At 46.8% G+C, this 11207-nt stretch overlaps 1 protein-coding gene across 1 annotated transcript; it reads right to left on the reverse strand.

The window, feature by feature from the left end:
* Positions 1–590: 590 nt before the first annotated feature.
* On the reverse strand, positions 591–10667 carry LOC115404076 (transcription factor GATA-3-like). Its single transcript, XM_030113214.1, is given in 7 exon segments — positions 591–1558; positions 3834–3892; positions 3895–3958; positions 6135–6280; positions 8355–8888; positions 9688–10117; positions 10232–10667. Coding segments are annotated over 6 exon segments (1329 nt in total). The 5' UTR covers positions 9923–10117; positions 10232–10667; the 3' UTR covers positions 591–1267.
* Positions 10668–11207: the final 540 nt, after the last annotated feature.

Raw genomic sequence — 11207 nt, forward strand, 5'->3', positions numbered from 1 at the left:
ACAGAGATTAAACTAGTTTTATTATTTTCAAGAGGGGAAAAAAAAAAATTTACGAAACAAAAAAAGCAGTCATATTTTACACTAGTGATTATATTAAATTTTACAACCATTCAGTCTGCATAACATAAAGAAATAATTCTACATCTTTGTTTCTTTCGTATTTTGGTACTCTGATTTATACATACAAATAACAAATACAGGAACTTTTTTTTTTCACAATGCATATAATCTGTGGGCAGGAAGAAAGTCTTTTAGGTGATCGTGTGTGTGCGTGTGTGTCTGTGTGTGTGTGTGTGTACGTGCGCGCTTCAACACAAACCAATTGCCCGAGACCTATAGCACATTCAAAAGAAAAAAAGAAAAGAAAAAAAAAAAACAAAAAGAAGGAAAAGAAAAGAAGGAAGTGGAGAGAAACCTGCAGCCGGAGCCGCACTCTCCGCCAACTTAATGCGACGCAGTTCATGCAGGCGAAAACCGAAGCCTGCCCTTTTCTCAAGAGTCTCTCCCTCTGCTCTCCTCCTCCTTCCTCCCTTCGTTTCTCTCCCTCTCTCTCTCTCTCTCTCTCTCTCTCTCCTCTCCGGCGGCAAGTCTCTCCACCTGCTGCGACTCGTACCCTTCTCGTCGTTAGCTGCCCACGGGCATGTCTCCATTTTTTTTTTTTTCCTCTTGCTGCTTAATTAAAAAGTCTTCATTAAATGTACTGTATTTCATACAATTTGTACAAATATATTCAACGTCAGTGTCTCCAGCGGGAGAAGATGAGGAGGAAGGGGGGGTGGGGGGGGGGGGGGATGAGGGGGGGGGGGGGGGGCTTCCTGTTGCACAGGTGAGGAGAGGTTAGGAGATGGAGGGAGCGGCCGTCACGGGAGGGGGGGGGGGGATGGCTTTTTGTACACAAATGGAGCTCCGTGTTAGGTGGTGGGTGGGGGGGGGGGAGGTGGATGGGAAGGGTGGTGCCCCCCTCCGGGAGGTCAGCGCGCCACAGTCAAGTCTGCAAAGCATTCACATCGCAGAGGTACACTTTGATTTTTATAAAAAATAAGACAGAACCGAAGGTGGGGGGAGGGGAGGGGAGGGGGGGAGCCGAAGGCCGGCGTGCTGCAACGCAACACGGGCGGCGAGATCGGACCGCGGAGGGCGCCGTTCGTCTTGGAGGATCTGGAAGCAGGTCAGCGGAGGTACCGGAGGGCGTGGCGGCGGCGGGCTGGAGGTGGACTTCAGTGGCGAGGCCGTTCGGGGGGGGGGGGGGGGGGGGGAGGCTCGGGCTCTAACCCATGGCTGTCACCATACTGGAGGGGTGGTGGGGGGCGAAGGGCAGGCTGGAGGAGGGGTGCATGGGTGTGGGGGTGGTCAGCACGTGGCTGGAGTGCGAGAACGGAGGGAAGGAGGACATGTGGCGGGACAGGGCGGCCGGGCTGAACGAGCTGCTCTTGTCCATCAGGCTCTTGGAGAAGTCGTCCATGCTGTCTTGGGACTTTTTGCTCTTCTTGGACTTGCTGGACATCTTCCTGTTCCTGGTCTGGATGCCTTCCTTCTTCATGGTCAGAGGTCGGTTGATCTGCTCTCGAAAGGAGACAAGGGAACAGGGGCCAGATTAGTATTTAGTTTAGGTGAGATAGGCATCTTAAAAACAGCATCAGGCAGCACAATAAAGAAAACCGTAAACGAGGGGCGTGTCACCCGCTTTTAAAAATAAATCTGCAAGACGTGGCCCTCGGGCGGCTTTTCTGTGTTCTCAGGGGACGATTTTGGGGTTTTAGAGGGACATAATGACATGTAATGGATTCCCATTACCAGAGAAATCTGACTGTCCCATCCCGGAACAGAAAATTGTTTATATACACACTTTCAGTGTGTGTGTGTGTGTGTGTGTTGTGTGTGTGTGTGTGGTGTTTGGATAGAACTGATTCCTTTAAGCTGGACTGTATCTGAGGCGGCTGCCATGCCAAAAAGAAAGCGGAGGGAAGGGAAAGATGGCGAGGGGAGGGTGGAGAGACGGAGGAGAAGGGTCTGGCAGCTAATGTGCAGCCGGTCGACCGCGGAGACACATGGCCACGGCGAGCGCCGGCGTCCGCCAAGTCCTCCTCTCCTCCGCCCTCCTCCTCCACCTCCTCCTCAACCGCTCGGCCATCTCTTGGCCAAAAACGGCCCCAGCTGCCGTATTCCAGCGTCGGTTTAGCCGGGAAGGAGAGCTGGATGATGGAATTCGGGCTGCGGGCGGGATTATGAGGGAGGTGGATGAGGCCGACTGGCTTCCTGATCTTTCTCAGTGGTTCTTCTCGGGGAAATGGGAACAGGGATTTCGTCCTCTCTCTCTTCCGAGCTGTCTGAGACATTGGCTTTTTTTTTTTTTTTTTTTTTTCGCTGACTCTTTTAAAGAGAGTGGCCTCCGTGATTAGCGGAGGGCCAGAGATCTGTGCCCTCCCCTCCCCCTCCTCCCTCCCTGGTGGTGCGGTTTCATTTTCTAAGCTGCGACTCCATACTGGGCGACTCGCTCTCTGTTTCCAGCTCGGAGGCGAGCTACGCCCACCTTAAAGCCAGTCAGGCCTCGGCCCTTTGATGCTGAGATGTCTGGAAGCCTCGGGCCTCGCTCGGCCGCCGCCGTCAGCACATCAAACACACACACACGCAAAAAAAAAAAAAAAACTCGAGCAAAGTGTTTAGAGTCGGTGACCACCGCAGACCGCGCCGCCTCTCTCCACAACAGCTCAACCTGAAACCTCAGAGGTGTCAAAGCCGAGCGCACTTCCCTCAGAAAGACGGCAGAAAAGCCCCCGATTGCTGAAGAGCGTGCACGGCAGCGCGCCCGCTCACGGGACAGCAGGTACGCCGCCGTCAGGTGTTCGGAGAAGCAGCGCGCCAGCGGGGAGTCCGGCCAAACTCTCCATGGAGAATGTGGAATTTGTTTCAAAGGGAGCAACAGAAGTCCGGATTTACCCAAAATAAACTAATTTCACAATTACGCCGGGGTCGGGGTCAGTTCAGAGGCCGGAGCGCGAGTGGGAAATGTTATTCTGCTCTCCTCTTAACCTTGGTCTGAGTCTGTCTCTGCGGTGCATTGCCATCTGCCAAAAGTAACATGGGAAAATGATTTAACGGGGAGCTGCTCGCGTGACAAGCCGGGCAGCGGAGCAGGATACTCTTCCCTCACACACAGGGACACATTCAACCTTTATCTGTTGTCTGAGAGCAGGAGAGGTGGGGGAGAAATTACCTGCATGTGCCTCGGAGCAGTTAGCCGGCTTATTATTATTATTAGTTGCAGCTACAATGGCAGTTTGATTAAAAGTGACAGCTTTGTGCACGGGAGAGGAGGGAGAGGGGAGATAAACGAGTCCCTGGGGTTTTCAGATTGAGGATGTGAAATGATGTGGCGAGGCACGAACCAACCCAAAACGAATCAGACGGATTGGTGGTCAGAGGGGGGACTCCAAGTCCCTGGTGCGCGTGGAACCAAAAGGACTGGAAATACGCAAAGAGTGTGTGTGAGAGAGGGAGAGAAAGGCGGAGAGGGGGGGGAAAGCAGCCTGGAAATTAATCGAATTTTAATTAAGCCCCCCTTCTTCTTTAATATTCAAAAGCAAGGCGGCTGCGGGCTTAGTTCACTTAGGTCTTATACATTTCAGATTCGCACTTACTGCCAATAAATCATATTAATTCTACAGTATTTGTTATCACCGTGGCCCGGAAAGTCTCTGCAGGGACGAGTCAGATAAAATATGCAGAAAGCAGGAGGAGGGGAAAAGGTGGGCCCAGCAGGAGGAACGGTGGGCAGGGATGCAATATATTCAAGCCTTGATGGAGGAGATACGGCGTGAGGGTTTATTACTTACATTGTGCAGTTTATAGTAGAGGCCGCAGGCGTTACACACCGGGTCCCCGTTGGCGTTCTCCGCCACAGCGTCGTCGTTGTCGTTTGACAGTTGGCGCACGACGTCCCCGCCCGCCTGGCTGCGGACTGCGCGTGAAGTGGACACAAAGGAGGGGAAGAGAGAGAGAAAAAGACACGTCACATGACCGTGGAGTGACCCAGTCAACAGCAGATTATTATTTTTTTTTTCTTTTTAATATTCTTCAAAGCTTTCGACACCAACATCCATCCAGGGCCAACTTTTACGCAAAAAAACGTGCGTATTTTGACACTTAAATTGCGCTTTAAATCGTCATAATACACATTTAATTCGAACCTAGATCAATTCTGGCCGCCCTGCATGCATGCAGTCCGATCACACATTGCAATAAATGCGCAAAAAACAAAAGACAAACGCGTTGCATTCTGTCACACACCCGCTGCGTCCACTCCTGTCGTGCGTAAAGCCATTAAACACACTTCAAACGTAAACTTTCCTCCCACTGTATATGCATGCTTTATGAACACCGAGTGGAATACTTTTTTTTCCTCTTTTTTTTTTTGCATTTAGTGCAAGCTGAAAATAGTTTAAAATAAGGAGAGAAATACCAAAAACAGAGCTGCTTTCACTCGAGGCTAAAAATAGCGTCATAGAGCGCATACCTCCCAGAGAATAATATTTACAGAAGACATAAAAGCAGTGCCTTGAAATGGGAGAGCTATTAAATCTGATTAAATTTCCCCTTAAAGTGCGTGTTTGTGCCACGGTGCCTTGCTTTAAACATCGCGACGCTAAACAATTGGAAAAGAAGAGGAAAAAATGGAGGGTGGGGTGAATAGATTTGGTATCGATTAGAGCTGAAAGGGGCTTTGTAGTTTCTAAGATTTATTAAAAAAAAAAAAAAGAATATGGATGCAAAATGTGATTACATGATATAGTGAAATGAACCACATGGCAATAATTGCACGCCAGTTAAAAAGGGAGAAAAGAGGAGAAAACGTGGGTATTCGGGGCTCCTGCAGGCGACCAGCAGAGTCCAGCTCGAGCCTGACGCGCTCAGGTCTCCACATGGATTCTGAGCATGCCTCCAGTCTGCTGCAGTGGCCTGACATTGTAATAATCTCTAAAACAATCAATAGACAGGTGACCGCAGAGGACACGCCGACGCAAAGGACTACATTATCTCACGGAGGGATTTCCAATTATACACGTGTGGTGCCCTAAAAACCCTGCTACCGTGCGCTGTGAATAACCAATCAGGGAGCAGGAATATATTTATATTTAATAAATAGCTTTATTGAATTTTCTTGCAGGATCACTGTGTTTCAAACTGTGTTTTTTTTTTACGCATGAATTCATACAATCAGCCAAATTTAACTATATTCTCTTTAGGTGATTTAATGTTTAATTAAAATATTCCAATATATTAAATAATCTATTAATGTGGAAGGCTCAAGCCTACCAGTTGGATTTCTTTTTTTTCGGTGTTTTCTAGAAAGAAAAAATATAAGGACAAATATGGCGTGGCGATTACTCATAGCTCCACCATCTTTGGTGTATTTAAACAGGGATTATAACACTAAACAAATCTCAAGTCGTGACTGTGCGGCTGGACTGGCTCGGGCTCCTGCAGCCTTTCTGTTTTGACTGGGGAAGCGGGCTGTGTTGTTAAAAGCGACTTATCTGCGCTGCTCAGATATCCGGCAGCCCTTTCCTGAGGAGCCGGTAGAGAGGAGGAGAAGAAGTCCAGAGTAAAGAGCAGGACTGGACTGCCAGCGCCTGCCTCCATCCCCCTCAAAGCTAGGGGAACTCCTCTAATACTCATAAGATGACATGCAGCTCTGATGGAAGGGGCTTTCCCTGAAATTGCTGCAAAAATTAGCTCCATTAAAAGCCACTGTTGTTTTTTTTAATTGTATTTCTAAAAAAAAAATAAATAAAATCAAATAAAAGAAAGATGGAGCTCAGGGTGCATTAATGAATGCAAGGCTGCAGCCATTCCAACACTAGAGAAGCAGCTCTCTCTTTAATGGATGCAGCAGGTTTAATGTGCATCAATGACCATTTTAGCAAATAAAAAAATTGCATGGGAAAAAAATATGTGCAGTTGTTGGGTTTTTTTTTTTTTTTTTTTTTTTTTCTATGGTAGTATCTGAAAACAGAGACCTGCACTTGTCGAGTCAATTTCCTGCAGCTAATAGGCCTACTTCTTCCTGGATAGGGGAAAAACAGAGAGAGAGAGACGGAAATGTCATCAATAGAGAAAATGTGGTAAAGACGTACCAGCCGCCGCTTGGGTTTGATGAGAGGGCGGTTCTGCCCGTTCATCTTATGGTAGAGTCCGCAGGCGTTACACAGATAGTGACCCGTACCGTCCCGCCTCCACAGCGGAGTCGACGTGGCCCCGCAGTTCACGCACTCTCTACCTTCTGCGGAGGGCCAACACGCACACGAATACACACCACCACGCACACACACACACAGACACGGACACACACAGGACATGGAGACAGGGTCCAGGTCAGTGAGGCCTCCAAAATACAGAAAGAAACACTGCATGTGTGCATGGGGATAAAATAAAAGGTTAGTGATGGCACAACCATAACGCACTAAAAATATAATAATTATTATAATTACAATCCTCATAATAAAGCATTGATTTATTTATCACACATTTGCATATAGAAAACACATTGTCAGCAGTTTATAAGGTCCATGAGGCAGAAACCGTTGTAAATTCTTCCTGAACATAATGCGTAAAAATGCGTAAAATCATTTTTAAAATAATTAAATGTAATAAAAAATAGCATTTTTAGAAAACCAATAACAATAATAATAATAATAATAATAATAGAGAATGAAGTGTGTAGTTTCCTATAAGAGGCCATGTCCTTTGTTTTGAATGGATTGAGGGAGTGTTCATGTTTGACTGGCACTTCTCTAGTGACACCGACAGGTGAGACGCGCACTAACAGTTTGATTAGTGTGTATTTGGGGGGCTGAGGCTGAAACAAGGGGAGCTGCAGTCAGTCACACTCAGATTATTTGAAAGCGCAGACTCCTCGCGCGGAGCTTTTGTGCAACGCCGAGAGCTTTTTTTTTTTCTTTGCATTTTCATGCAGTCTCACTTCCCCCTTTTTTTTAAGCTGCAGAAAAAAAGCAACACACACACACACTCACACACTCAGTTCTTCACAAAGACAGAGAGATGCGTCAGTGCGCGTCGTGCAGTGTTTTTTTTTAGATGTAACAGACGTGCAAGTACCTGAACAACCGAACAAGAGTGTGTTCTGGCTCCCTCTTTTTTTTTTTCTTTTTTCTTTTTTTTTTTTGCATAAGGAGCTGAAATCAAACACAAACCGCGTCGGATCCCATGCATCTGAGTTAAGATCAAGCGGGCCTCTGCAGTGCAGACTCGGTATCCTGCTGCACAGCCAGGCTGTGCGTGCGTGTGTGTGTGTGTGTGTGTGTTTTGACTGTGTTGGAGAAGTTTGCACAAAGCACGCTGCACTGACTGAAGAAAAAAAAAATCTGAATAGTCGTCAGATTGCGGGAATGTCTTCGAATGCACATTATCGCACATGATCCTCGAATTAAAATCTTTATTTGCATTAATGACGCTGAATAATCCCGATGATATGCATCAACTAATCCACTGTTTTCTCTATACTCCCATTTAAAAAAAGACGCTTGATATTAATCTCATTACAGAAAAACTGGGATTTTTAACCTTTAAAATAATTACCCCCCCCTCCTCACAGAGGATGTGTGCCCTCTGCTCGCTCGCTCCCCTCCTCCCCGGGATGGCGGCGGCGGCGGTGGTGGTTTGGTTGCGCTCTCTGACACGGCGGCGCTTCAGCCGCTTTTTTTTTCCCTGAATGAACGCGCAGCATCCGGAGCTCCACCGCTGGGTAAACAATGCAACTGTGGCGTGCACTGGTCTGACAGTAATGGGATTATCTTAAACATATAAACGGGGCGACACAGCCCAGAGAGCTGGCTTTCCCCGCTTTCACTCTCCCCCGACTGTCTGGCAGCGGAGGGGAGGAGGATGGGAAAATTAATGTCAGCTCCACATCCTTTTATTTCATTGAAATATATTAATTTACAGTGTCTGAACGTGTTGTTTGAATGGATTTTTATTTTTATTTATTTATTAGTGCTGCTTTGCTTTTATAAAGACATCAAATATTAATAGAAATATTTCCTTTAATTTCTATATTTATTTTTCAAATTCAAACCACCACCTATTATATTATTATTATTATTATTATTATTATTATTATTATTATTATTGTTATTATGTGTGCAGATGCGTCTGTTTAGGGTCACCTGTGTGGCCTGAAGCTCCTTCGTGTAACGCATTAATGTGTTAATTATGGGCCGTTTTTTTTTTTTTTAAACAAGCTTTTGTTTGAAGAAAGTGAAATTAAACATCATCGAGGCTGAAAATCTGGGGAATGGTGTTAGATCAAAAGGGAATGTAATAAAGCGCACGCCTACCTGAACAGGACCTTGTTTTTGGTCTTGTTTTGGAACCATAACTAGAAGATGACCCACCTATCAGGCTACTTGGTGGGAAGAGGCCTGGGCCGTATTCAGGGACATAGGGTGGGTATGTGGCGATGGGGTGGTGGGCAGAGGATGACCCTGCCCCGATGGATGCCACGCTCCGGCTGTGAGCTGACTCCAGTTTCATAGTCTCAGCCAGGGTCACCTGGTACTTTATGCACTCTTTATCCTCCTGCCGCCCGGAGCTGCTGGAGCCCGGGGTGGATATGCCCGGGTCCGGGGACACGTCTTTCGGAGGGGTCGGGGGAAACGTGAAGAGGTGCGGACTGGAGTGTCCGGTGGACAGGGAGGAGGAGGAGGCCGGGGGGTAGACGGACAGGCTGGCCGGGGAGCCGTGGTGCAGGGGGTTCTTGGGGAAGGGGCTCAGGTTCCAGGGAGAAGTGCTGTGGTGCGGTGGGATTCCTTTGCTTCCCTCCAGCCAGGGCAGAGAGCCGTGCAGTAACGAGGGACGGCACACCTGGCTACCTGAGGCAGCAGAGAAACACAGCAAGATCACAACCCGACTCTCACATCAACCCCAACGCTTTTTGGCCTTGCTGGGATTAAAGTAGAAATACTTTTACGCATACATGCATTTAGTGAGTTTCATTTTCAAATCGTGCACCCAGCTCGCCATTCATACTTTCACGCTGCGTAAAAATCATTTCCTTCCTTTACGCGAAGCTGCGTGTAGATTTTTCTTCTTTAACTTCCCATTTTAAGATACAACAAATAAATGCTCTTATTTCAAAAACAAAATTAAAAGTCTGCTCGGCGACTTTGTGTCTGCGTCCAGGATTTTCCACAAATGACTGCTCGCGATATGCAGGAGGGTGAACGTGCGTGCGCCCGGCTGTGTTTCTGAGCAGAAATAATCCAGGTGTATCTGCGACTTCAGCAGCCAACACTTCTGTTTGCTGAAATCCGTAACCAAACACACCATTGATCCAGAAAGCAAATTACGCACGGGCTTTAGAGAAACTTGTGCCATTCTCCGACACACGGGTCAGCTTTGTCAAGTCTCGACGGTGGAATTAAAATGAGCGACAAAAGACAAATAAACCGCCGTAAGTTCTACTCATTTACGGCACAGTTTCACATCGTTTTCGTGCTCCTACAAGTCATCTCAGGAGAAACAACTTGAAACCCGTCTGGATCGTGGTTTAGATAATTCAAATAATTCCACACGCAGCGGCGGTAATCGAGTCTTTTACGCACAGACGTCTGAAGGGGGGATAATGTGCACATTATTAAATAAAAGGCCTAAACGGGCCCGTTTACTTACTGTGTGGAGGAGGAGGGTACCTCTGGACGGCTCGAACAGAGTTTCCATAGTATGGAGAGACGTGGTTCCCCTGTCCATCGATATTAAAGAGTACATCCACATCTTCAGCGAGGGGATACTGCGAAGGGTCCATGTACGAGTGGCTGAGACCCGGGTGATGTGAGCCGGGATGCTGCTCGTTCAGCACCGCGGGATGATGGCTCATCCATCGGGGCTGGTCCGCGCTTACTTCCATTGCTGCTCTTCTTGTTTTTTGTTTTTTTTTTTTTTTGTTTGTTTTGTTTTTGAGTTGTCTCTTCAGCGAATGTTCATGGACGCCGAAGTACGGCACAAGTCAAAATGCAAGAAACAACCTGTCCCAAATCCCGTCGTTTTTTTTCTTCTTCTCCTTTCAGTTAAATCCACAGGTTCCGCGCTCGCTTCCGATCACCTGGACACAGAAAGAAGAAATTATTCTCTCATTTACAAACGAACGTGTTGACACACAGCGCGGCTTGTTGCAGAATTTAGGCAGAAACGAAAGGCACATAAACACGAAACATACCCCACATTACAAAAATGCAACAAAGGTGTTGTCATATAAATACGTCCAAAATGGAATCCGGTCCCACGCAGAGTTCCTGAACTTCTTCCTCTCAGAAGAAGAAGAAAAAGAAAAAAAAAGGAAAAAAAAAAAAAAGTAAGTCAGCGTTTCAGCCCGGCTCAACAAGTAGTGGAGGCTGGTCCGGGCTCGCGCTCGCGCTCGCGGGGCTTGTTGCAGTGGATGGCTTCAGCGCGCACTGACCAGCACCGGCGAGTTAAACTCACTGATCAAATCTGTGTTTGTGCGCAGTTGTCGAGCCCTCTCCATTAACTCCGCTCCTCTCTCTCTTCCCCTCTCGGTCTGTGCGCCTTTTGCTCGCTCACCCCTGCTCTACCTCTCCCTCCCTCTCTCTCTCTCTGTTGCTCTCTCTCTCTCTCTCTCTCTCTCTCTCCTTTTTTTTTTTTTTTTTTTTTTTTTACAGTGAAGGCATTCTTTCAGGATGGCGCCAGGCAGCTCAATGCTTGCAGACAGCTGTGGCGCGACGCAACTTAAGGAGGGTCTGTCAGTGTCATCAGTTAAGGGGAGGGGCTTGCCCTAATTGAATATAACGTGGGTCAGGAGAGATGCAAGAGCTGCAAGATTTTTTTTCAGTGACCTTGCCAGAAAAATAAAAATAAATAAAAAATGAACCGTTATCAATAAAATATGAATTAATTGGGCTTTTTTTTATTCTCCTTTGAAACCTAACCGTTTAGTTCCGCATGATAAACAGTATTATCCAATGTTGATGGGGGATTTTTTTTTTCCTTATTAAAATTAATGAATTAAAAATTAGCACGCACATAAATAGAAGATGCACTATTAATAGTAAACAATTAGGGGGGAAATGGAGAACGTGTAGGCCCTCATCCCATCATCTGCTTAAATCATCAATTAAAGTAAAAAATAATCTATAAAATACATTTTCTTTCCTTTAAGTTTAAATTCAGCAGCAGGT

This window comes from Salarias fasciatus, chromosome 17 (assembly GCF_902148845.1).
Source record: "Salarias fasciatus chromosome 17, fSalaFa1.1, whole genome shotgun sequence".
NCBI classification, from domain to species: domain Eukaryota; kingdom Metazoa; phylum Chordata; class Actinopteri; order Blenniiformes; family Blenniidae; genus Salarias; species Salarias fasciatus.